The sequence below is a fragment of the Silurus aristotelis genome, assembly GCF_946808225.1.
Source record: "Silurus aristotelis genome assembly, chromosome: 13".
Lineage (NCBI taxonomy): Eukaryota > Metazoa > Chordata > Actinopteri > Siluriformes > Siluridae > Silurus > Silurus aristotelis.
The window spans coordinates 2,068,676-2,095,967 of NC_139586.1; the positions used below are offsets into that span (position 1 = coordinate 2,068,676).

The 27,292-nt window shown below is 42.0% G+C and overlaps 1 protein-coding gene across 2 annotated transcripts in view; it reads left to right on the forward strand.

Annotated features, from left to right (window-relative positions):
* Positions 1-7,021: 7,021 nt before the first annotated feature.
* pcdh17 (protocadherin 17) overlaps positions 7,022-27,292 on the forward strand; it is a 59,364-nt gene continuing 39,093 nt past the window's right edge. For both annotated transcript variants that reach the window (XM_083557761.1, XM_083557762.1), the window contains exons 1-2: positions 7,022-7,708; positions 8,570-11,349. In XM_083557761.1, the coding sequence (XP_083413887.1) occupies positions 8,848-11,349 (2,502 nt within the window). In that variant the 5' untranslated portion in view covers positions 7,022-7,708; positions 8,570-8,847. The remainder of the gene's footprint in view (positions 7,709-8,569; positions 11,350-27,292) is intronic.

Genomic DNA, 27,292 nt, shown 5'->3' on the forward strand with positions numbered 1-27,292 from the left:
TCAGAGACACAAAACAGACCGTAGGTACGAGCAAAGCCAGTGATTAATAGTCACTGAAAAGAAGTGATATAGATATAATAGACGCTCGCTAAAGACTGGATGATGGTGTGGTGTTTAAAAGTTACTTTATTCTTTAATGAAAAAAGAAATGAATGCGAAACTTTGTCAAATTTTTGAAATTCTTTGGGCAAAAACGTGGCTTAACGCGGCACCGTGGGAGACGGCAGGTGACAAACTCCTACTCACCATATGCAGTGTGTAAATATATCTCGGGATTTGGCATTATAATAATAATAATTATTATTATTTTGATATACTAATAAAGCTACTACTACTAATTAAAAATATGAGTGATGTTTATAATAAACTACTATTAATAATAATGTTAATGATGATTAACAAACTATTACAACTAGGAATAATAATGATACTAAAAAAAAACACTACTACCATTAAAAATATTAATAATAATAATAATAAAATTATAATGATGGGACTTATAAACTACTACTGCTACTGATTATGTTACTAAAAGCTACTAATAAAAATGGACAGACTACAACTACTACTACTAATAATTATTATTTTGGTATACTAATAAAGATACCACTTCTAATAAAAAAATATTAAAGATGTGATATTTAATAATAATAAACTTCTATAATAATAAAAATAATGTTAATGATTATATTACTAACAAACTACTACAACTGAGAATAATAATGATTATACTAGAAAACTACTACTACCATTTATAATAATTATATTAATAATAATAATAATAATAATAATAATAATAATAATAATAATAATAATAATAATAAGACAAACGACTACTGCTACTGATGTTATTAAAAACTACAACTAAAAAATGATGAGCAGACAAACTACTACTACTAAGAATAATAAATAGTAATAGGGATAATGCTACTAAAACTACTACTACCAATAATAATAATAATAATAATAATAATAATAATAATAATAATAATAATACAATTATAATGATGAGACTAATAAACTACTACTGCTATTTATAATGTTACTAAAAACTACTACTAAAAATGATATAATAAAATAATAATATATAATATAATAAAATGATATCATAATTAATATTTTGTTATACTAATAAAGCTACTACTACAAAAAATAATGATGTGATGTTACTAAAAAACTATGACTAATAAAATGATGAGCAGACTAAAACTACTACTAATGATAATAATAATGGAGATAATGCTACTAAAACTATTATTACCAATACTACAACTACTACTAATAAAAATGAGGATAATGAGCAGCCTAAATCTACTACTACTGCTTATGATGATGATGATGATGATGATGATAATAGTAAAATCTACTACTACTAATAAAAATAAAAGGCTTCCCACACTTGTTAAAGCACTCGTCTGCCAACCTTTTTTTCAAAACTGAGCCACTTTCTGTCTGCTGTTTTTCCTCCCCGTGTCTGTGTGAGTTTTCTTCAGGTGCTCTGGTTTCCTCTCATCTCCTGATGCCTGTAGGTGGATTGGCAATGATAAATTGCCCCTAGGTGTGAAATATATATATATATATATATATATATATATATATATATATATATATATATATATATATATATATATATATATATACCATCTCAATCTCGCCTCCCTTACCTTGTCACCAAAACGTCCTACATGCGCTGTCCCTCTAATAAACTCGTTTCTAATCCTGTCCATCGTCGTCACTCCCAACGAACATCTCAACATCTTCAGCTCTGCTACCTCCAGCTCCATCTCCTGTCTTTTACTCAATGTCACTGTCTCTAATCCAGACAACATCTCAAGTCTCACCACAGTCCTATAAACTTTCCCTTTCACTCTCACAGATACTCTTCTATCACAAATCACTCCTGTCACTCTTCTCCACCCTGCCTGCACTCTTTTCTTCACTTCTCTAACACACTCTCCATTACTTTGTACTGTTAACCCCAGGGACCTGAACTCCTCCACCTTCTCCACCTCTTCTCCCTGCCTTTTAATGGGAACTTCATCTGAGGAATTTTGAGGAAAACGCTCCAAATAAACTTTTATGGGAATTTACGAGAATTTATGGTAAATTACAAGAATGAATTAGACATTTGGGGAAATGTATATACAGTATCAAGAGCTAATGTATGCAAATTTATACAGATTTAAAAAAAATGACATTTTTGACTTGTTAGAATAATTTTGTCCCGCAAAACTTACACACAGCTCAATATAAATATGTAACTAATATTGCATTCAATTTGTTTGTATTAACCTCAATTTTCCTGCAACGTCTTTTTCAATCACGTTTAAGTTCTCTGTTGTAGGCGAACCTGCATTTTCGTAAAAAATTCCCAGATTATTCCTATTAATTCCCATGGAAAGTTTGCAGTCTTTAAAAATTCCTGGCATTTTTCTATTCAACACAGACGTCCTTCTCAAATGAACAAAATGCAAAAAAACATGCACTACATGGCAAAAGTTTTGGGACACCCAACTTTCTCACTCTTCAACTGTCACCACAATGTTGGAGACGCACAATTGCACACTACGTCTTTGGATCCGGTGGCATGGAATTTTCCCCTCACTTGAACTCGGAGACCCAAACCTGTATCCAGCATGACGACAAATCCAGCTTTGTGAAGATCTGCTTTTCACGAGTTGGACAATGTGGAAGACCATGAGTGGCCTCCTGATGATTTGAAATGTTGATTGCACCCAATACCACCTCAGGTTACATCATGACCTGAGCATATTAAGGGCTTAATGAGGCCAAATCTCCACAACAATCATCTTCTCAGAGGAGTGGCGGTTCTTATAACAGGAAATGGAGACTAAATGTGGATCAGTTGTCCACAAACCTTCTTGTATCATGAACTCTGCAGATATTTTTTATAATACTACTATTTAATACTCTATACAGTCTTATAAAAAAAACACCAACAAAACCAACAACCTGCCGTGGCATCAATCGGACCACCTGAAAGCGTTGCCGTATAATGAATGCAGTTTTGGTATTTCATGTGAATGTGTGGCACAGACTGAAGCAGGGTTTGTCCTTCGCCCGAGCGTGTCCTTGTCTTGATGGTGGGTGGGGGAACGGAGTGGGAAGGGGGAGGGGGATCGCATAATCTCAGCATCACAGCCACGTGTACCTAATTTAATTTGAAAAGCATTAAACAAACTGAAAAGATCGGAAAAAAAATAAAAACCACAGCAAAAACACTCGTGTCCTTTACGAACCTCGCAAATCGGTATTATTGCGTCGAACGGCATTGTTGAGCCAACAGTTTCGAGAGGGCACTCAGATCGCCCCGCTCTAATTTTGTCATACCGAACGTCTGAATCGAAGTCCGGAACAATTCGTGCCGGCCTTGCACAGGATAAATGGGGAAAATGTTTTGGCAGAAGGAAATACGATTTGTGCAAGTAGCGTTTTTACTACGAATCCCGCCGATTCCACGGAACGCGCTCTGTAGCTATGGCGCGCCAAAAGGGTCAAAAAATCAAACTCGACTGAAGGCCGCGGGTCGCGTTATTTCATTTTGTTGCATTTAAATTAGGCTGCCATGGCTTTCATGATATCTTATTTAGAAATAATGGAATAAAGAGAAAACAAATCTCAGTAATAATCTGCTTTTTTTCAACACAGAAACAATCCCATTTATAATACAGAAGAATTCAAAGCCTAATACGGCTCTTCAGGTGATTTGCATTCCAGCCATATGAGTGCAGCCGACTTACTGACTCAGTCAGGATATTATGTAGGTAAGAGTCAGACAGTCTGATCTACTATGGCTTTTTTTTCCTCCTCATGATGTGATAGCATGATGTGATCATGCTATGATCACATCAAAGGTCACCCCTAACCGTAGCTTAGCCATTAACCATAGTTTAGCCATTGATTTAGCTCAACAGATGGATGGATAGAGAGATATAACTATAACTATGTAGTTAAGTGGATATATAAAGAAAAAAAAAGATTGTGACAAAGAGAAAGAGAGAAACAGAAAAACAGAGAGGGAGGAAGATAGATAGATAGATAGATAGATAGATAGATAGATAGATAGATAGATAGATAGATAGATAGATAGATAGATAGATAGATAGATAGATAGATAGATAGATAGATAGATAGATAGATAGATAGATAGATAAGAAACAGATTGTATAAGAGAGATTGTATAAGAGAGAAAGAGAGAGAGAGAGAGAGAGAGAGAGAGAGAGAGAGAGAGAGAGAGAGAGAGAGAGAGAGAGAGAGAGAGAGAGAAAATCTAGATATGTAGGTAGAGAGACACAAAATGATTAGATGGATGGACAGACTGACAGATAGATATGTAGCTAAGTAGATAGATAAAGAAAAAGAGAGATTAAGAGAGAGAAAAACAGAGAGGAAAAAATCTAGATAGGTAGGTAGGTAGGTAAAGAGAAAAATGGATCGATGGATGGATGGATGGATGGATGGATGGATGGATGGATGGATGGATGGGTCCCAAAATCAGCCTTGAATGCATTTAAAATTTTACCAAGTTTTTGGTACTACATAAAAACTTTCATTTCCGTAGAAGGACAGAGAGAGAGAGAGAGAGAGAGAGAGAGAGAGAGAGAGAGAGAGAGAGAGAGAGAGAGAGAGAGAGAGAGAGTGGTCAATAGAAAAAAAATGTCTGTGAAAAGGAAGAACTTTCTCCCAGGACCAGCCTTGAAAGAAAAATGTAAATTTAATTAAATGTTTTGTACTACGCTCATTTTCCACAGAAGGGACAGAAGAGAGAGAGAGAGAGAGAGAGAAAGAGAGAGAGAGAGAGAGAGAGAGAGAGAGAGAGAGAGAGAGAGAGAGAGAGAGAGAGAGAGAGAGAGAGAGGAAGAAAGGAAGACTTTCCGTCTAGCCTGTCCAGAGCTTAGCCACTCTCTCGGTCTCATTACCTGAAGACAGACTGTCGCCATTAAATTGAAATTTAATTTACGGAATTGCATTTTAACGTGCCTATTCCCTTCCATCGCTCCGAATACGGTTCCCGTTGCTGGCGTGTCCTAAGGACGCCGATTTGGGCCATTGGACGAGTCTTTCCATAGCACAATTTCTATACGGTTTCTTTCGTCCCATTATAGCCTGCGGACATGCTGGACGCAGTCCTGACTTGTTGCACCCTGTTTTTTTTCAGCCATTTTTTTCCGTCAAGGTCTCTGCAATTTTTTTAGTCATTATCCAGAGACTTCCTAGCAAGAACGAGAGAGTGAGAGAGCAAAAAAACAAATGAAACGGCGATCCTTATTGAGTCTCGCATGCTCATCGTGGACGTAGCGCTCCGAAATGTAGTGCGAGAAATGTCACCAAGAGCGCCCCCATCAGCGCATAATCAGAGGGTGTTACAGACTAAAAAGCTTCAAACGGGCTGCATTAAACAGACAGCGGTTTAATGATACGACAAAGGCGAAGCGGCTAAAGAATATCAAACGCATACTGGGGGGGAATAACTAATGAGCTCCTTTGCGCTGCCCAGTGGCAACTCCGTCCACACTTCTTTCCCAGCTACGGAGCAAGTAACGGTTCATTGAAGAAGAAAAAAAAGGTGTCAACTCCACTGTAGTACAATGCTTATCGAATGAAGAAGAAAAAAAACGGTGCAGAACATCAACGCTCAAGGGTATCTGGGGATTTTTATATTCTGACTTGGAGAAGCCTCGTTCCCCCGGAGTGCTTATTCAGCAAGTGTTTGATCAAGAATCGGATTAGCATTTTCACATTTTTATTTTACACTCAGGTAAAAAATTCTAGAATCACCTTCCCTGTGATAGATACACTTTAGAGTAGATTGTCACTTATTTGTACACACACACACACATCTAATGCTCCTAATTTTAGGAATTTATTTGTATCTCTGCCCACCACTATTCCTAACGACCCATTACTAATCACATTGTTCCCAAATAACCAATCACAGAGCACCACCGAACCCAAACAACCAATCACTGATCATTAAATGTTCATAAGAAAAAAACTGGGTTTTTTTTCAATGATATACCACTGACAAACATTGTACCCAAACAACCAATGACTGATCACAGATGTTCGCAAAGACTAATCGCTGATCACATTGGTGCCAAACAACCAATCACTGGTCACCTTGGCTTCCAATGACGTCAACTAATCTTTTTTTCACCCTCACTGACAATTTACTAACAAACTACTAGCAGATCTATTTTATATATCTAAATATTCTCAAATATATATTCAAAAAAAAGAGTTTGGGGTGCATTGATTAATATAATATCATTTCATAAAATCATAAAATCATTTATCAGCCACTTTCCTCTGAAAAAACTTGGCACCAACGGCCGAAGAGTGAGAAGTCACCACTAGAGGGCAGTAATGAGCTAAATGGACACTGAACCAAAGTCTGCCAGGGATTTTACCGTTACCGTTTCACTACCAGGCAGATATGTGAAGGGTGTTTTAGGCCAAAAACTGATCTTAAGAAGGAAATGTGTGTCATGAAATCAGGAAGGCAAAGGAGAAAGAAGAAGAAGAAAAAAGGTTGGGGTAAATAGATACCATGATAGTTATAAAGCAAAACAATTTTTTCAATCTGTTTATGTGGATTGAATGTGAAAGAAAGAAAGAAAGAAAGAAAGAAAGAAAGAAAGAAAGAAAGAAAGAAAGAAAGAAAGAAAGAAAGAAAGAAAGAAAGAAAGAAAGAAAGAAAGAACCCCATCACAGAACAGTCTATGGGATTGAACCATGTCCATATCCAGAGGTGTAACGGACATCAGTATCACCACCATCCTCCTCCTCATCACCATCATCATCAGGATTTCAAATCCCGCAAGGGTGAGATTTTTGAAATCTCGAGCCTGGACCAGGAGGGACGTCCCACTTGGCGCACCGGTCGCCTAACTCCGCCTCCAAACCTCGAGCGCACGATTTGATTGGCAATCCGATCCGGAAGCCACGTCCCTCCGCGTCGCGCATTGGCTGGCGTCGGATCAGCAACGACCTTTAACGCACAGTGAGAGCGAGTGAGTTGAGTCAGAGCGAGCCGTGGAGAGGATGGAACCGGTGAAGGCATCAGACGCGCACTGCTCCTAACACCTCTGTTGACACCACCACCACCACTGGGATCTGTTCAACTTTTTATATCTAAAAAATAAAAACAAAAAACTGTGCGCGCTTCCTTTTCTTTACTTGCGTGGATCGTCTTGGCGCAAGGACGCACGGGGTTTGACGGCGGCGGCGATGCGATGCGCCGCGTCACGCGCTTCACTCCAGCGCAGACGCCCTTTGTGGATCTATATCGCGCGTCCAGGGCAACCAAGCTCTCCTAAAGGTTCCTCAGAAGGTTCCTCGGAAGCCCGGTGACTCAGTGCATGCCGCAGGCGCGAGCAGAGGGGACGCGCTGCATTCTAATAGGAGGAGAGACGCGGGAGACGACTCGCCTTGGTCCTATTACACACGCGCGCACACACACATACACGCGCACACACTCGCTGCTGGTGCACTTTGGATCCACGTCCACGCACCGTAGCGCGCTGGACCTCTCCGTGGCTTCCGTTTGGCTTTTTTTCCCCTTTTCTTTTCACAAGAGTGCGCATAAAAGGATGTAACCCGGGTATTGGTGATATATTTTTTATTTATTGATTTTTTTTTTTTTTATTTTTTTTTTTTGCAAACTGGATAGCAGCCCGCGTGCTGGGTAAGTGTGCATTTCTAATCTGTGATGGGATGTGATGGGGATGTGGGAAGAGACAGGGAATGAGAGATGTCCATGCGCGCGTGCAACCCAGAGCAGGACTTTGGTGCAACAGATTTTTGTTTTTCTTTTCTCTCTCTTTTTTTTTTTTTTTTTGCATCCGAAATAGAAAAGAAAATGCATCATTGCAAAACCCTAGAGTGGAGATGGTGAGAACGTGCGTGAAAGAGCAGAGAATTTGGGGAGGGGGGGATTTTTTTTTCTTTTTTTACGCATCTGTATTCTTAGGGTTGCCTCAAGACGGACAGGTACAGATGAGGGGGGGGGGATACTTTTTGTGCTCAATGAAAGAAAAAAAACAAACAGCATTTGGGGTGTGTGTATGACAAGTGAGCTCAAGTGTGTTTTATGTTTTTTTTTTTTTTTTTTGGCTCGTGCGCTTTTCTATATATATCCTTCATTTTCTTCTTTATTCAGGAAGCACGTTTTGCTACAGCACGATAAATAAAAAAAAAAAAGAAGAAAAGATCGAAAGAACCACGGAGCGCCGGTGATGTCGCTGTCAAAGCGTCCGACGCGTTTCAAGGTTACATTATTTACACGCCGTTCACGTAGTTCTCCGGGAGGAACGAGGAATATTACGCGTCGGATGCGCTTTTTCGTGAGGACGGAGGAAAGGAGGGGGAGAAAGAGAGAAAGGAAGAGCCAAGCCGCATTAAAAAAAAATAAGCAAAAATAAATAAATAAAATAAATACTCGTACTTGAAATTATGACAAAAAAGAAACCAAGAAATTACCAGATAATTGTGCACGGTTTTGCATGAAATCTTTTTTTTCCATTCTTCTTTCTGTGTATTTGTGCAGGAGCAAAGAATCACCGAAAGGCTGCTCGCTCGTGGAAGCCGGATGGTGGTGATCCAGGGCGCGCAGGCTTTCAGCAGAATATCAATTAGATGTTGAGCCGCAACGCTGCTGCTCGTGGAAACGTCGGAGACACTGTTTGACAGAGGAGGGGACAAAAGAAAAAAAAAAGGAGAGATGTCTTCGCATTCAGCACGAACATACTCGTAAACTGAAAGGTGTGAACTGTGAGCTCGCTGGACGGATCAACAGGTCGCAAGCGTAAAGCGCAATCTGGAGCCATGGCGCTCCCGTTGAGACGGATGCACCTCACCGTTTTGTCTTTCATGCTCTTGTGGGCGCGGGCCCTGACGCTGAAAAACTTAAACTTCACCATTTCCGAGGAGAAGAACCAGGGGGTGATCGGAAACATCGCCAAAGATGCAGGGCTCGAGCTCAGAGAGCAGGGCAAGAAATCCAACTTCAGAGTGCTGGAGAATTCCGCTCCACACCTCATCGATGTGGACCCAGAAAGCGGGCTGCTCTTTATCAAGCAGAGGATCGACAGGGAAACACTGTGCAAACGCAACCCTAAGTGCCAGCTCTCTATGGAAGTCTTCGCCAATGACAAAGAGATCTACATGATCAAGGTGGACATACAGGACATAAATGACAATGCACCCAGCTTCCCTTCCGATCACATCGACATCGATATTTCGGAGAACGCCGCCCCTGGCACGCGGTTTCCCCTCGCTGCGGCCTACGACCCCGACACCCGGGAAAACGGCCTTAAAACCTATCAAATCACAAGAGACGATTACAGCATATTTTCTCTGGATGTAAAGTCTAGAGGAGACGGAACTAAATTTCCAGAACTGGTCGTCCAGAGGTCTTTAGATAGAGAGGAGCGCAGCCATCATACTCTAATTATAACTGCCACAGATGGAGGGGAGTACCCAAAGTCAGGCACAATGCAAATCAATGTGAAAGTAATTGACTCAAATGACAACAGCCCCGTTTTCGAGCAGTCTTCGTATGTCGTGGAAATTCCTGAGAATTCCCCACTGGGCACGGTATTGATCGATTTAAACGCCACCGACCCCGATGAGGGAAGTAACGGACAGGTAACCTACTCTTTGAGTTTTTTTGGCTCGGATCGAATCAAAGAACTGTTCTCGATAGATCCCAAAACGGGCATAATAAAGATTCAGGGGAAAATCGACTATGAGGAAAACCCGATTATCGAAATTGACGTTCAGGCAAAAGACCAAGGGCCGAATCCTGTTCCAGGCCATTGTAAAGTCACTGTTAAAGTGCTTGACAGGAATGACAATTGGCCGTCAATAGGCTTTGTGGCGGTTCGGCAGGGGGCCGTTAGTGAAGCAGCGCCCCCAGGGACTGTCATTGCTTTGGTGAGAGTGACAGACAAGGACTCTGGTCGAAATGGGCAGCTGCAGTGTCGGATTTTAGGCAACGTCCCCTTTAGACTTGAGGAGAACTCGGACAATTTTTATACAGTGGTCACGGACAGACCGCTGGATCGAGAGGTCAAGGATGAATATAACATTACAATTATGGCCAAAGACAGCGGAAACCCTCCACTGAACGCCACAAAGTCTTTCACTGTCAAAATTCTGGATGAGAACGACAACGCCCCACGGTTCACAAAGATGGTCTACCTCCTTCAGGTGCCTGAGAACAACATCCCAGGAGAATATCTTGGCTCAGTTCTGGCTCACGACCCAGACCTAGGCCAAAACGGGACAGTTTCTTATTCCCTCCTTCCATCCAATGTAAGCGAGGAATCCATTACCACCTATGTGAACATTAAACCAACTGATGGAGCCATATATGCTTTAAGGAGTTTCAATTATGAGCAGACAAAGTATTTTGATTTCAAGGTACAGGCTAAGGACTCGGGCAGTCCCCATCTGGAAAGTAACACGACAGTACGTGTGAGTGTACTAGATGTCAACGATAACATCCCGGTCATTGTGCTGCCTCTGTTGCAAAATGATACAGCAGAGATCCACGTCCCACGCAATGTCGGTGTGGGTCATGTCATCACGACGGTCCGGGCTGTGGACAATGACTTTGGCGAGAGCGGCCGGCTCACATACGAGATCACGGATGGCAATGAGGAGCACTTGTTTGAGATCGATTCTGTGACGGGAGAGGTGCGAACGGCTCAGCCTCTGTGGGAGGAGGTGTCTTCTGTCGTGGAGCTCATCATCAAGGTGACAGACCATGGAAAGCCCACACTGTCGGCCATGGCCAAGCTGGTGGTGAAGGCTTACTCGGGGCCCCTGCCAGAGGGCGAGCCGCGGATCAACGCCGAGCAGCACGGCTGGGACGTGTCGCTCCCTTTGATAGTCACGCTCAGCGTCATTTCCGTCATGCTGCTGGCAGCCATGATCGCGGTCGCCGTAAAGTGCAAGCGGGAGAACAAGGAGATCCGCACCTACAACTGCCGCATCGCCGAGTACTCGCACCCGCAGCTGGGCAAAAGCAAAAAGAAGAAGATCAACAAGAATGACATCATGCTGGTGCAGAGTGAGGTGGAGGAACGTGACACTATGAACGTCATGAACGTTGTGAGTAGCCCCTCGCTGGCCACCTCGCCGATGTACTTTGATTACCAGACGCGCCTCCCCCTAAGCTCTCCCAGGTCCGAGGTCATGTACCTCAAACCGACAGCCAACAACCTTAGTGTTCCCCAAGGTCACGTGGGGTGCCATACAAGTTTCACGGGACCTGTGACCAGCACCACAGAGACGCCGGTTAACAGGATGTCGATAATTCAGGTAAGCAAGGCTGTGTTGCCCTCTTTTTTCCCTTTCTGATCACTCTGACCATCCTGCTTTTGCTTCCCCTCTTTTCCTCTGTCTGTTCAGGTGAATAAGTATGTCTATTCTGAGCAGCTGGCAGAACGCCTGAGGAAGGAGAGGGGAGAAAATGCGAAGAGTAGGTAGGAAGGGGGTCCGTTTGTTGTTTGTCACCCTAGTTTTTTACATACTGCAAAAGCCAACCTCCCAATCCGTCTCAGTCAGAAGCGTCTTTGCAAGTATTGTTTCAAGGTAATGCGTTTTGGCGAATCAAACTGATAGCGTAATTGTATTACAGACATTTTGTTTAGATGCACTCGGAGGTGTAAGTGAGATGCTGATAAATAGACAGGCGAGGTGTCTTGCGTTTATTTTATGAATTACTGCTTTTGTTCATGAAGGGTACTCCACAAGCCTTGGCAAATGAATAGAGCTTTCATCAATCTTAAGCTTATTGTCCCTCCTCATTGTGTAATGGGGTTTAATTTACTTTTACCACCGGATTCTCTTACATACATTCTTCCTTGTTTCCTGCGTCTTCACGTGCAGCACTTTGAGTAAGCCACTGCCAACTTCTGTACGTCTCTTAACACTAAGCCAGTCTAAATGCATTTGAAATCCATCGTGTCAAGCAAGGCTAACGTCCCTATTTTAAACCACTGTGACGCCAGGTGCCGGCACGCAGACTTTGAGATTACAGCTAGCTACAAGTCATTTACCTGTCGCTCTGCCCTTTCATTCCTGTAAGCTACTATTTCTTTTTGTGCTCGCAGGGAAGTTCTGTCGCCTTGAGCCTAGCAGCACGTTCCGTACGAAACCCGATGACGTATTGAATTTGTCTTATCATATTTCAGAGAAAGTGAAGGTTTAAAGAGAGGCAAAATTGTTCTGCGTCTGTGCACTTATCATAAAGCTGTGGATACGTGTGTGTGTTCTGCAAGAGGTGTTGGCTTTGTGTGTGCAAGCTGTGAATGGGCGTTCCGGTCTATCGTTATGTACAGTGTGGCAGATTGTAGGTCAGCGTGTGTGTGAGTGTTTATTACGGGGCTAATAATAAGCAGAACGGCTGTCGCCAGCGAGGTGCAATTCATCAACAAACCGTTACCACCTCTTCATCGTGTACAATCAAAACACACTCTTCAAACAGCGCTAGGTGAGCAGAACAAGCTTTATACACAAACACACACACACTACTAGTCAAGCTTCCCCCTATACATCAGACTGAGTGATATCACTCTTTCTTTTTTGTCCCCCCCCCCCCCCCCCCCGAAATGATGGAAGGACACCAAGCACGGATCCCGTTACAGAAACCGTAAAGCAATCGCAGCTTGCCGAAGTCGTAGATCTGAGAAGCATTCTAGGAAACATGTCGATCGAAGTTCATCCCGCACTTGACAGACTGACCAGCGTCGATACACACACATTCCATCAGCCCTGAATAAAAAAAGCCAAGCTGCACAAGGGCACCTTAAGCAGTTCCCATCAGGCCTCCAGGATTTTTAATGATATTTTATAGCAAGAGGTCCAGGGGTTGAGAACAGCTGGCCACACCATGAGTGGGGATTGTTTGGAATAAGAAATGACTGCATATTTGTGTGTGTGTTAATGTGCCACTGCCGCAAGCTCTTGGTGAGTGGAAACGTCATGTAATTCGCCTGGTAGTGATGGAGCTCCATGATAACAGGATGGAGGATGAGTAATGGCACTTAATTGTGCTGCAGGCACCCGGGTATATTACTTACTGCCGAATCAAGGTTAAAGAGAATTATCCGTGTGATCCCTCCAAGCCAAGAGCAAGGGATTTCACTAATTTGTTCGGGAAAAAAAGTGCTCCATCTTTCTTTTCTCTCTTTTTTTTTTTTTTTTTTTTAGCGGTCCTTACCTTCAAAACGATCCACGTGCTACTCGAATTAAAGCCGAGACAGGATTATCTATCGGGGTTCTTTCTTGCATGCGACGAATCATCTCACTCGGGCCGTAATGGGTTTTTATGTACCACCTGACAGATAGCGAATGTAATAACCAGCATATCACGAGCCGAGCGGCGAGACACGAGTGCACTAAGTGCACTAAGGGGAGGGTGGCTGTGAAAAGTTGCCTCTAGGTGGCGACAGTTTGCCTAGAAAGTATCTGAGATGCCTGGAGGATCAGAGTTGCACAGGTTTGAATTTAAATAAGAGTTTTTTTCTGTCGTATGCAAAAAAAAAACAAAAAAAAAAGGTTGGACGCATGCAATCATGTCATAAGGTACAAATCCTGCTGTGGTTTAAATGTAAGGCGATTCGATTACTCCTGATCCTGATACAGTATGCTTTTGCCCCCCCCCCCCCCCCCCCCAAGGTAAAATATGCAAGAATTCCTTGAAGATTTCACGTTTCTAGGGTTAAATATGTGGCAGGTTAAGTTTGTGCGGTGACGCTAATAGTTTTTTTGCGATCTTGTTTTCTTGTCGCATGCGGCAGGCAAATTCATCAGGTACTCGGTGGCACATGGGAGAAGCGAAACGAAACGACGGTATTTTAAAGAGTCAGTACGTGTCTACTACGTAACCCCCTTACGGTTCTGCATCTCGTTTTTTCTCCGCCACTTGCATGCTCGCACTCTCTCGGCCGCTGTGTGTGTCTGGTAGCGTGTTTTCGACATAATTCAGTGCGCGTGCGAGGAAGCGCAAGTGCAGTCATGCATGCTAATAGATATGTCCTTGTGTAGAGACCGTCGGCAGAGCACAAGCTGCAGAAACGCAGTGCCTGCAAGGAGCTTTTCCACTTTATTTATTTTATTTGCTCGCCTGGACGGTGGGGTGGGAGGGGGTATTGAAGGGGGCATTATATATTCCAGGCATGGCTTAGTCATAGCGCTTCCTTTATAGGTGTTCGACAGCCAACTGTTTGTCCTTACCATTCTAAGGCCTTTTCTCCTCTAGCACCCTCCCTCTCCTCTGCCTATAAAAAAACCCCCTTCTCTTTCTTTCTCCTTACCTCTGCTTCATTCGTTTCCTTTCCTGTGCGCCCCTTTATTTATTTTTTTTATATTTTTTCCTCCCCTGCAACTCGATCTAGTACAGAAATTGTAGATGCACTTGAGTGAGCAGGTGAAGGAAAATAAATGTGTGTCTTGTTTGTTTGTTGCTCTGGGTTTTATGTAAAGGACGTAATCTGAGAGTGTATGGGAGGGAGGTCAGGGAAGGATAGAAAGAAGGATTCGGAAACTTGAAGTTAGAGCGTTATGGTGTATTTTTTTCTCGACATCCTGTCCGCACCGTGAATGCTGAAACAAACGAACGGTTGGAAAACGGACATTGTAGAGTGAAGGGAGATAAACAGACATATTCCAGAACAATGGCCTGCTTCTAGGTGCGGATACGGTCACGTGACGAGTTTGACACAAAACAAACAAGTTCATCCCAAAGAGCTCCACAGCAGGCAATTCAAGATCTTCCAACCCATTTAAACTTTTAACTAAGGCCAAGGGCCTTGCTGAAGGACCCCAAAGTGGCAGTTTGGCGATACCAGGGCTTCAACCAATGATCTTTCGATCAGTAACCCAAAGCCTTAACCACTCAGCTAGCTGCTTGTATTAACAGGTTTGGGTCCCTAGTTAAAAATTCCACGCTACCGCACCCAAAGACGTCCTATGCAATTGTTTGTAATAGACCACAAATAGCGGGAAAAATTATGTGCCCCAATGCATTTGTCAATATAGAGTGAACAAAGAGATAGAAACGATGTGGTCATGTTTTTGTTCACACATGCATAGTACCAGCATGTAAGTGTTTTCACACGTCTCAGTGTGGACGAGTGTTTTTTTTTTTTTTTTTTTGTCCCCCATTGCTTTCTTCTTGTACGTGTCTCAGTGTCTCCCCTTTCCGTCTCCTCCATTTGCCTGCGCATTAAACAGCCTCGTCGTCCCGCTCTCGGCGTATCGTTCTTTATTTCCAGATGCCGATACGACTGTGAATTATTGATGTCAGGTTTTTTTTGATACACACGCACGCCCGAAATCAATGTGTTTTGCAGGCTGCGAGTGGAAAGAAAAAACATGCATGCAGATTAGATCGCGCTTTAGAACCCGTTTGGTTTTGTACTCCTTTGGAACATGGTTGTGAGCCAGAGGTTTTATTTGTCACCTTGTTAACACTATGTATTAGCGTACGTGTGTGTGCGCAAGACCGAGATGGAGCGTACACGTCGAACGCTGCACTCTGATCCCGCGCTATATTTAGTCCTTCGTTAATAAATCAGCAGGTTTAGCCAATCAGACACGAGCACCGGATGTCAAGATACTCTGAAATCCTTTATTACATGCTCTGTGATCACAAGAGGAAAAGGTGTGCTTGTGTGTGTGTCCTCATTTGTATACAAGCTTTCATAATTCATTTTCAGATTAAGCGCACACACTCCCTCACGCTTTCACACCCGGTTTATTTACGCTGCACGCCAAAACTGGGACTCGAGCGACGATTTAGAAACAAATTAGAGATTAGCCTCTTTTTATTTTCCCCCTCCTCTTTCCTTCTAGCTTTTGCTTATGTGCGCTGAAGTAACGTAGTGACGTAGCACGGAGGCTAGAAAGCAAACTTCGATCGCACGTCGACATGATTAATTAGCTAGTCGTACAAAGTGCCAACGTCTAACGCTAACACACGGGGCGTTTGTCGAGCTGGCGTGCATTATGTATGACGGTCGTGGAAATCCGAGTCACGCCGTTGAATTATTTAGCGACTTCTATAGCCGTAATCCGGCTCGTGCCACTTTGCCGCGGACGGGGGGAAAGGGTGGGGGACGGGGGATAGGTTGGGTGTTATTATTAACTCATAACCCGATACCCCTTTTACTCTCTCTGTATCTCATAGACTCAAGAAATCATGGACACCTGAGGATGCATCTATTTTTTAACATACTTTTCCACATATGGTCCCCATTTCCTGTTAAATTATGCTCCACTCTTCTGGGAAGTTGTTCCACTAGATTTTGGAGGGTAGTGATTTGTGAGATTTTAGGTACTGATGTGAGGAGGCCTGGGGTGCACTCAGCATATCTTTATGGAGCTGGCTTTTGTGGACATGGGTATAGTCATGCTGGAACAGGTTTGGGTCTCCTTTTCAACAGTTTGGGGGGTAAAACCACATATGGCTGGAGAAAACAGGTGTCCCAACACTTGTCCATAAAGTTGCTAACACCCTTGCAGCTAAATGAGTCCAAATCTCCACAAGCACACACTAAAATCTAGTGAAACATCTTCCAAGAAGAGTGGATGGGACAATGGGGACTCAATATGGAATGGGATGGTCATGGTCAGGTGTCCCACAAACTTTTTTTGCTGTGGATGTGAAGGCAGCAGCAAGCGGTTTCGGAAGGTTGAGTCCAAATCCCAGTACTGCCAAGCTGGGCCCTTGAGCAAGGCCCTAACACTTAACTGCTCTGTTGTAAGTTGTTTTGGATAAGGGCGCATTTGCGTATGCACGTGTGCATCTCAAGGTCTACAAGTCGTCCTTGTAGAAGGCTGAAGAAATATCGCTTACTCAGTGTTGCATGGTCGGCTTATTTAATTACCTACGCAGGCAACACAAAGCTATTAGCGTACACTGTAGAGCAGAGAGCGAAAGAAAGAGATGAACTGGCGTGATGATGCGAGACCACAAAGCCCGGCTCACGAAGCAGCAGATACAAAAGTACTTCATATGCGCCGGACTTCGCAAGCACTTGCGGTTTAGGTTTTTTCATTGTTGTTTATTTTATTGCGACTTGTCAAACCGGAGCGATTGCGGCGGACACGCTCGCCATTCTGCTTTTAATTTACAGGCTTCAAGTTGCTCTTCATGATGCCTGCTTGTTTTTCTCTCTTTTTTTTTTTACAGGATTTTGAGGTTTTGTTTCTTCCATCGATCTTACAGTGAACACAGGTTTTTTTTTTTCTTTTCTCCTCGTACAATGCGCAAGGTGTTTGAAGAGAGCAGCCTGCCACTGTTAATCCCCGTCAATATTTGCTCGTGTTCCTCTGGTGCGTGTGCTAGGACCTTAACCGCTAATGCTAGACATGGCCAAGTGCTGAAAGGCCTCATCATTAGACGTGCAATAGATCATACTCTGGTGAGAGTTTATGTTTGTTTATTGGGGGGTAAATGTGTGTGTTTTTGCAATACTGCTTTCTATAGAACTCCAACTCGTCCCAAAGGTTTTAAAATCGGGTTGATGTTCAGAGCTCTATAGCAAGCCATTCAAGATCTTCCAACCCATGCAATTATGTCTTTATCAAGCTTGTGCACAGAGGGGAAAATGTCATGCTCTCACATCTGAAGACATCCGATACAATTGTGTGCCTTCATTTTTGTGCTAACCGTTTGGAGAAGAACCACATATGGCTGAAAAAGTTCAGCTTTTCAACATAGTGTAGCACAAATCTCTTTAAAATCTAGAAAGAGTAGAGATTATTATACCAGCAAATGTGGAATGGGATGTTTAAAGGGCACACAGGAAACTAAAAGCATTGTTTTAAGTGATAAAAAAAATACTATGATGTAGTAAATCTCTAATATGTTCATGCTACAAGGATGAGAACACCAAGTCGAATTTACGCATTTTTTTTTAGGAAATATGCAGTATAATAGTCAATTATAGTGAAAGATAAAAGGAAAATGGCAACCTTGAAACATAAGCCATGTTTTCATGGAAATAAATAATTTTTTTTTTTTTATTGGAGATACTTGTTTGTGTTTGTTGGTCGGTTCTGTGGTTTTGCTGATCCTGTGAGAAGTTTGTGGTTGTCCCCTGCCCTTATGTCACTGGAGAATATGTTTGTTCAGACCTTTGTTTGGTTTTGTTTGCTGTGTGCTGTAGATTGGAATGGAGGGGTGTGGATGGTCTTTCTAGTTTGGCCCGTTGTCAAATGCCTTTGTTTCCTCACTGGATAATCAGTAATGAAATGTTTTTTGAAATAATAGGAAATTGATCGATCAAACAAATACTTTAATTAGTACATTTTAAGGATTTAAGTAAAGTTCCTCTTATTATTTTTGAATAAGAAATCCTATCCTGTTGGAGCATTGTGGGTAATTTTAGGAAACAAACACGTTCGGGTTCCGAATAAATCTAGCCTTAGCGCCTCGAGAAGTGGTTTAGGGTGGATTTTTTCCTTGAGCACGTTCTGGACCAGGCTTCAAAACAGTGAGGAGTCTCTTTTGGAACTGTCTTCAGTCAGAGATGAACAATTTGTTCACTCCATGCTGTGACCCCAAAACACACACAAAAGCCGAGTTTTGTGGTGCACTCTGCCTCGGGGGAATGAATAGAAGCCGAATGCCGCTGATTCTTCGCTGCCTGGGTGGGTTCAATCACCAGCTGTGTTTTGAAGTACCATCGCGCTTCTTTATTATTTCCGAATTATTCCGCCGGCCCAGCGGGGCATTCCGGAAGTCCTCTAGGGCCCTCGGGCCATTTTCTCACAGGGCCTTCTTGAGCTTAATTGTCTAAGTGGGAAGATCAACTCTCACGGTTCTGTTTGTTTGGTTCCATTTTTTAGACCCTTCGGTTTCTAAAGGACTTCGGTCTTGTTAGCTGAATTACGGGGGGGACGCGTTCATTAGCATTCCGTAGGACGAAGGCGAATTTTACTGTCTGGATTTAAAAAAAAGAAATGTGTGGACGGTTAGTGTTTTATTTCAATGTCAAATCAAGTGGAACTTTTTTTATAGCGTTGGCAGTCACCCAAATCACACCTCATCTCCTCTTTGAGTGCCCTCAGGTAAGTTCCTGTGCTCGGGGAATGAGTCTTTCTTCTGAGAAGCCGACAGAGAGAGAGAGAGAGAGAGAGGCCCTTCTTTTTCACGCCAAACTCATTTGACTTGCAAAATTGTCCTGTTCTTTTCTTTTGTCTCTTTAACTATAATAAAACACTCATTTGAGGAATAGCGATGGGATTTATATTTATTTATTTTTGGAAGCACTGCTGTCACTAACAGGCACTTCCATGGAGGGTATTTTCTTTTTTTTCTGGCAAGGGGGATGTACAGCACCTGTGAAAATTAGAAAAAACATACTAATCTATGGTTTTTGATTATACACAAATGGATGTCCATTTTATTTCTATGCAACAAACTTGTTTGAAAATGTTGCTTTGCCCAACAAATCTAGAAATGTACAGATGTTTAACCTAATTTCCACTGAAAAACCCATTCTTGAGGATTGAATGAATAACATGAATAACAGATTTACACATCCTGGACAGTTTCTCCAAATGTTTAGCTGAAATACTTTGCCGTGCCTCTTGGAAAACTTGGCAAATGTGTTCACTGGTTGGAAATTTCTTTACGGTCTAGTTCATTCCAGAGCAGTTCAATAGGCTTTAGGTGCGGTGACTGGGCAGGTCATTCCATGGTAACACTCCAGACGACTGGGCAGGTCATTCCATGATAAATAACACTCCAGACGTCGTCTATTTCGTATGGGGAAGTCTCTTCCAACGAGCCGCTGTCCAGACGGAATTGCATGGTATTGAAATATGGAATAGGAGCCATGTTGATTCAGGATTTCCTGCTCCAAAACTACCCAAAACCATTACGCTTTTACCTCCATTTGTGGGGGTAAGGCAGTCTGCTATCATCATTTATTCTGGTCAATGTCTTACATAGGTCTTCTTTTTTTCTAAAGAAATTTTCAACTCATCGTCGTTTACTGTCTAATTCTTGTTTTTTTGTAGCTTAGTTTGTTGCATAGGAACAAAAGGAACATGCATGATTCTGCAATTACTTTCCCGCAGAAATCGACTCCATATTGTAAAACGTGTCGAAAGTTGATACGACAAAAAGGATCGAATGATACCGGGCGCATTCCTGAAGTACGGCGTAGCCTCAGTAAAAAATGGTCACCTTTAATGACAATCCTGATACAGGATTACCAGCGGGTAATTACAGGCCGCTGGTTCGACCCCCGAGTGCTTGACCTCTTTTTATAGGGCGAAAGCTATAGCTAGTGCCCAAGAGAGTGGTTTCTCAGGTCACTGATGTCAAATCAATGGTCAAGTCCAAATGTGGTAAACAGTTCGACTTTCCACGCCTTTGCACATGCTTGTTTTCCTTTCCAGTCTTCTTAGACTGCTAGAAGTCCTAGGGGTGGGGCGGAGTGGAGTAATATGAACCCGCTGACTGTGGCCTTGTCTGTTACACAAATCGGGCTTGTCAGCACTCGTGTTTTGTACACACGATTATCTGTTTATGGTGAAGTCTTGCCCCGCATTGCCTTTTTTTGCCACTCGCCCGGGCCCATCGTAAATAAAGGATCCATTGTTGCCATAAGACCGCCTGAGTGGCAGGACCAGTTCAAACACATGTATCCTGATACACTATGGACTGATGGACAAGTATTAGGAGACTTGATTTTCCAGTCACATGTGGTTCTTTCCCAAACTGTTTCCACAAAGATACACACAATGGTATGGAATGGCTTTGGATGTGAATGTTCCGTTTATTGAAACTAGCGACCCAAACGTGTTCCAGAATGACAATGCCCCTGTGCACATAACCAGCTCCGTGAACATGTGCTTTACATTATATGCAGTGGAAGATTTTTGGTTAAGTCCCCACTAATACATTTTTGTTTGAAAACGCATTTTTTTTCTCAGTTTTGTCCTAAACAGAGACGGCGTTTTCAGTCAACGAAAATGTAGCTTTTTGAAAACTCTCCCCAGAGTGGATAAATCTGAAAGCTCCATTTTCATGTCACTGTGTGGACTGTGAAAAAGGAGGCTTTCGAAAATGATGACGCATTTTTTGTCATTGCCGTGATATTTCAAAGAGCCAGAAAGTAAACATTTGGTGGAAACGATGCGGGTTAAAGTGCCTTACGTTTTAGACAATAATGCCATTTTCGAATGTATTCATTAGTGTAGTGTAGATGTACCCTTAGGGAAATGGGAGCCAAGTGGACAAGATGTTGGACTTCGGATCGGAAGATCATGGGTTCAAATCCCAGCACCACCAAGCTGCCACTGCTGGGTCCCTATTAAGCAAGGCCTTTAACTGCTCAGCTGTATAATGGATATAAATGTAAGCCGCTCTGGATAAGCGCGTCTGCCAAATGGCATTAATGTAAATGAAAATCTTGAGCTTTACTAACCTGAATCCTCACAAGCACACTCCAAAATCTAGACATCAGCTCAGAAGAGTGGAGGTTATTACAACAGGTAATAACACATATGAGACTTTAGGTCTGGTCAGGTGCCCACAAACTTGTCTCTAAAGCATATCAAAACGTATAGGAGACACTCAGGTTATTGCATATGCAGAGTTTCATATGCATGTCTTTTTGAGTTTACTTCGAGTTCTCTGATTTTCTAGAATCGGAAATGCATGTGAACATTTTGTGGACTCATGGTCCCAGGCAGAGCGCTCTTTCCAGCCCCATGTTCTGAGTACTAAACTAATAGAAAGATGTATTTTTAAAAATCAATATTTGCTTTTTATTCCTTTCTTCATTTCTTTTCTATCTCTTGAGGAATGCTGGCGCAACAATAATAGACTTCTATGCTGGCACTTAACATTTTTCAGTGAGGTTTTAACAGGCGCCTTTTCGAACTTAGATCCATCTACAGACTCAGACCGGGCCGATCCGATTGATCCGGAGAGGGAGGAGTTTGTAACTCATTTCGTCTAGCCGGAGAAATTGTTTTTCCCGGCTGATAAATACGCACATTCTCATGCTCTACCACACACACAGTTCATTTTTGTCGTTTGAAATCATCGGCACGATGGTTCACGTCCGCGACGACCCGAGCCTGGTACCAGATGATGAGATTATCCTGTCATCGACGTGAACTTTGCGCATTCTCCACAATCGATCGGGTGGAAAATGGGTGTGTGTGTGGTGTGGGTGGATGGGGGGAGGGTCTGTCAGGAAACGACTCACCGCTTCATAACAGCGTTCCATTTCCCGTGACGGAGGTTTTCTGAGGTTTGATTTCTGCGGTGTCGTTTAAAGGGCAAATGGCTTTATTGGTGCAGATTATGTACAACTGTATCTTCAGAGTTTTGGTGAGATTTAGAGATTAGATGAATGCCTGAATGATACCTTGTCCATCAACTCGCAAAAAGGGAGGTGCAGTGTTTCTTTGAGCATGTGTATACACTGTATTAGGAACATTCTTCTTTGCTCTAGTGTAGTAGGCCAAAAAAAGTGGATAGATACAGTGGTTCTTTATGCAGGATATGGGCACCACTGCTTTTCTTTTTAATCCAATACCAAGAACCTTCAAAAACCAGAATGGTTCCATTTGCTCTTATAAAACTTCCACTCTTCTGGGAAGATGTTTCACCAGCAACTGAAGTGTGCTTGTGGACAATTGTGGACATTCAGCAAACAAGTGTCTTGATGCAGCAAGAGGTGTGGAGGTTGAGGTCAGAGGGTTGAGGTTGAGATCAGAGCCGGAGCTGGCTTTGTGCATACAGATGTTATACAGGTTTGGGGTCTTCTAGTTTGAGTGAAGTGGAAATTTCGTGCTAGGGCCCCGAAGACATTCTATACAATCGTGTGTCTCCAATTTTGCGGTAACAGTTTGGGGAAAAACACATATGGCTGGTAAAAGGCTGGTGTCCCACTACTTTTGTTCAAAGAGTGTATGGTCGTACTCTGTTATGTTTTCATTGGTAGCCCACATTTTACTTTATTCCAGCTACAGACATTTTAACATTGAAAGAGATATGCCTGGGTTGTTATATATAGATTTGTTTGCCGTGTGCTGTTTTGTACAGTTTGCCGATTGCGATCTCATCAATCTCATAATTTTTCTCCTGTTCCAGAATGAAAACAGACATCCTGCCCAAAAAGGCATTTTTTGAATTCATCCAGTTTTTTGTTACACGCAACTTTTGGGAAAACGCTCTCGAAACACACGGAACTTTTTGCGAACGCCCTCCGATCTCGATCGCATTGTGGACTGTAAAGAACGCTTCTACCAACCAAGTGTGCATTTCATTGACCGAAAATGCCATCGCATTGTGGACGGAATGCCAATACGGAGAGAAAAATACCTGTTTTGAAATGGAAAAGTATTAGCGTGGACTTACATGGCGTTAGAGAGCAGTTTCTGTCGGCCAGTTTAGAGAAAGCCTGTTCTATTTTCACGTGAGAAGCATGTACATCGTGTTGCATTATTATTTTTGCATTGCTTCTGTATTCATTTCGTTTTTCTGAGGTAAATGTTAACAACGGTACATATGGAACTAATACTAGTTCGTCCCCTCGACATTTGGCAATAAGACACTGTCCAGCTTACTCAGATTGACCCACACCAGGTGGCTCACGGCCAGTTCTTGCCCCGTCTCAGAGATGCTTTCACAGACATACAAGCATAAGGCAGGATTATGGGGTCCTTTAACCCGCTGCACACATACAACATACCCCTTGTGATTACCATAAGCGTCTTAGCGAGAGCAAGTCCTGACGGGATGTTTACAAAAGGAAAGAGAAATGTCTAAGCTCAAGGACCAAATAAATATGAAAAAAAGAGAGAGACTGAACAGATTTATGTTCTACATTTTCAAACACAGCAGGATTCAGTGGTGTGTTTGTTTGTCTTTCGCTTCCCGTAATGGGAATTGAAGGTGGCGAGAATTTGCGTTGCTATCGATTGTTTCTTTGGTCCTTCTTTCCTTCTTTTCCGTCTGTCAATCCTTTCACACTTCCTCCCTTACTTCGGCGGTAATCCGGGTCCTCGTTCTCTGTTGAAACGTTACGTCACCGGTGAGTCATGTTGCCCTCACCGAGTGTTAAGAGGCGCTGTCCGAGTCAGGGATATTGATTTTATGTACTTGCCGTGTCATCTCTACCTCCCTCAGAGTCGCTGTCTTTCTCTCTCACACCCGCTCTCTCTTCCTATCTCATGTCAATAAACCTCGCTTACCAGGGTATTAAAGGTGTGAATCCAGAAGGTTGTGGCTTTTATTTTCGTTCTAGAGGTCATATATATGTGCATCTATGAAATTTTCCCTTTACTTGAACTAGCAGACCCAAACCTGTTCCAGCATGACAATACCCCTGTGCACCAAGTCAGCTCTCTGAAGATATTACATGGGTTGGAGGAACTTGAGTGGCCTGCACTGAACCTTTGGGATGAATCGGAACAGCACCTCAGGCCTCCTCACCTACTTTATTACCCGACTTGGTGGTTGAATGCGCACAAATCTCCACACTCCAATATCTAGTGGAATGTCTTCCAATTAGAATGGAGGTTTTTATAACAGGAAATGGGGACACAATTTAGGAATGCGCATACTAATCAAACTAGGAGACCCAAACCTGTTCCTGCATGAGAATGCAGGGTTATGACTTGCATGGGTTGGAAGATCTTGAGTGGCCTGCTATTAAGCTTCGAACATGAACACTTTAGGGATGAACCCCAAGCCTTCTCGCCTCAAGTGCATAATCTTAAATGAAAGGGTTGCCAGGTTTCACCAAATTTCATTAAATGACATGCTCTACCTTGCCACTCGAACCCAGTAGTGGACTGTAATAAAGTAAATGAATTCCTTCGCTACTCGAGTAGTAGCTTTTTCGCATATCTGTGATGTACTTACTACATTTTTGCTAAATCAGTCGTTCTTTTTATTTATGAGCAAATAAAACAAACCACCAAATCAGGGTACTGGTGCCAGGTACCTTGTTTTGCTTGGCGCTTGGTGGTATCTACTGTACACAAACATACAGTTTAGCGTCGGTTCAACAGCAAGCAGAACATTTAGAGAGAAATAAATGATGGAAGAAACATCTGACTCGAACTCGCCAAAACAATCGTGGCCTTATTTTTGCGATTTTGTTTTATTTAATTTTTTCAAGTAAGTAAAAAGAGGTTTTGGACTCATTTGAAAAGATATCAGTGTCTTTCACATACAATGAATTGATTAAGCAAAGAATCTTGTGACACAATGATAATAGGAACATTATAGCCATAATACATCATAATACTTTGGATACCTGGGGACATTTAAAGGAAAATACTTTTGTACTTGTAGTTTAAAGGGAGCTTTTTACTTTCATCAGAGACATTTTAGAGTAGAGCGGATCTCTACTTCAACTCAACTACACGGTTTGCGTCCACCATTTCTCGAACCTCGCCCATCCGCTCGCCTGTTGTTCCTGTCTTTTGAAATATTTGTTGTCATCGACGTATTGTGTGTCTTTTGTGTCCGTTTTTAGGACTTTAAAAACATTCGCCTTTTGCATCCGAATACACTTCTTTGTTTGTTGTGGACGCTCGTGTTTTAGAGGACAGGGTTTCAAGGACTTTTCAGACCTGCCCACTTTTTTTAGTTTTTATGTCTGTGTGTTTGTGTTTTAAAAGGATTGTTGGTGTTCATTGTGGACGTTTTTTTTAAGGGAGACGTGCCACTACAAGAGACTCGTAGGGAATCGGTCGAGGCAGAAACATTAACCTGAAATCGCTTCGTGCATTCGGGTATCAGTTACACGCCGCTTTTGCCAACAGTGTTACCGCGCCACGCGTTTTGTTTAAGCGACCCGACGTGCAACGTTACACCACAGTCGCGTCTCAGGAAGCAGTCCAGAAGCCATTTTTGTAAATATGTGATCTTGGTATGATTTCGGAATAAACTGTAAAAATACGGACAGCAAAACCCGGCCATTTCTCTCTCCTCTATCTGTCCTTGTGCGGGGAGAATTAAGCAGCCCAGGCTCACGCACTCTCAGATTACAGGATTATATTCTGTTATTTTGAAAGCCGAAACCGAATTACATCCATCATACATCATACACACATCTGCCTGCACGACCTTACCTCTGTTTAACGATCAGACCATGAGGTTGTTTGAGGGAAATCGGACATGAAATTCGGTTCTAATTCGACTCTGGGTTTAGGTCCAATTTTTAAATGGGTTTATTTGATGAAAGAGGAAAAAACAACAACATTGATTACTATTGAAGATATGAGATTCGTTCAGTTTGTATTTAAAGACCAACTAGGACAAAGAGTACAGATTTTTATAGATATTATTATAAAGTTTTTATATACTTAATACCTTATTATATCATTAGAATTCATAATTTGTACTTTTAATAAAAAAAAACAACAACTATATATTTAATTCTTTATTGCACATAATGCCTGCATTTTTTCATTTTCAAACCATTTTTCTCAGTATTTATTATATTAAACTTATTAATCAAACGATGCACACGTTATGATTGGACTTATTTTCTAAATTAGTGCCTTTATTCTTTCATCCATACCTTTATTCATTCCTTAATTCTACGATTCATTTTTTCCTTAATTTATTTATTCATGTATGCATCCATCTACTCATCCATTTTTTAAACTGCTCGAATGTTTATTTATTTTTAATGCCTAAATTGGCCCATTTCCAAATTTTCGCGTATTTCCAAATTCCCAAGTATTTTGTATTTCTTTATTTCTGATCTTTTATATATTTATCAAAAGCCATACAACCTCATACACAGCGATAAAAGCGAAAGCCAACAACAGTAAGCCATCCTTCATTGATCTGTTCCTTCATTCCTTAATTCCATCATTCATTTATCTACCCATCCCTTCATTTGATACTGAATTTCATCATTCCATCATACATCCATTCCTTATTTTTTAATTCATTTTTACATCCATTCCATTAATTAACCAATTTATTCATTCATTCATTCTTTCGGCTGTTCCCGTCAGGGGTCGCCACAGCAGTCCATCTGTCTCCATAGTTTTTCTTTCTTTCTTTTTCATGCATTCATTCATGATTCGTTTATTTATTGTCCATGCCTGAATTCGCCCAATTCCAAACTATTTTTTCAACCCAATTTCCTCGACACCGTTCTGAGACAGACGTACACCTTCTACACAGCGAGTAACGAACCACTAAGCCTTCAGTCATGCAGCTGTTCCTCCATTCCTTCATTTACTCTTTCCTTCTTTC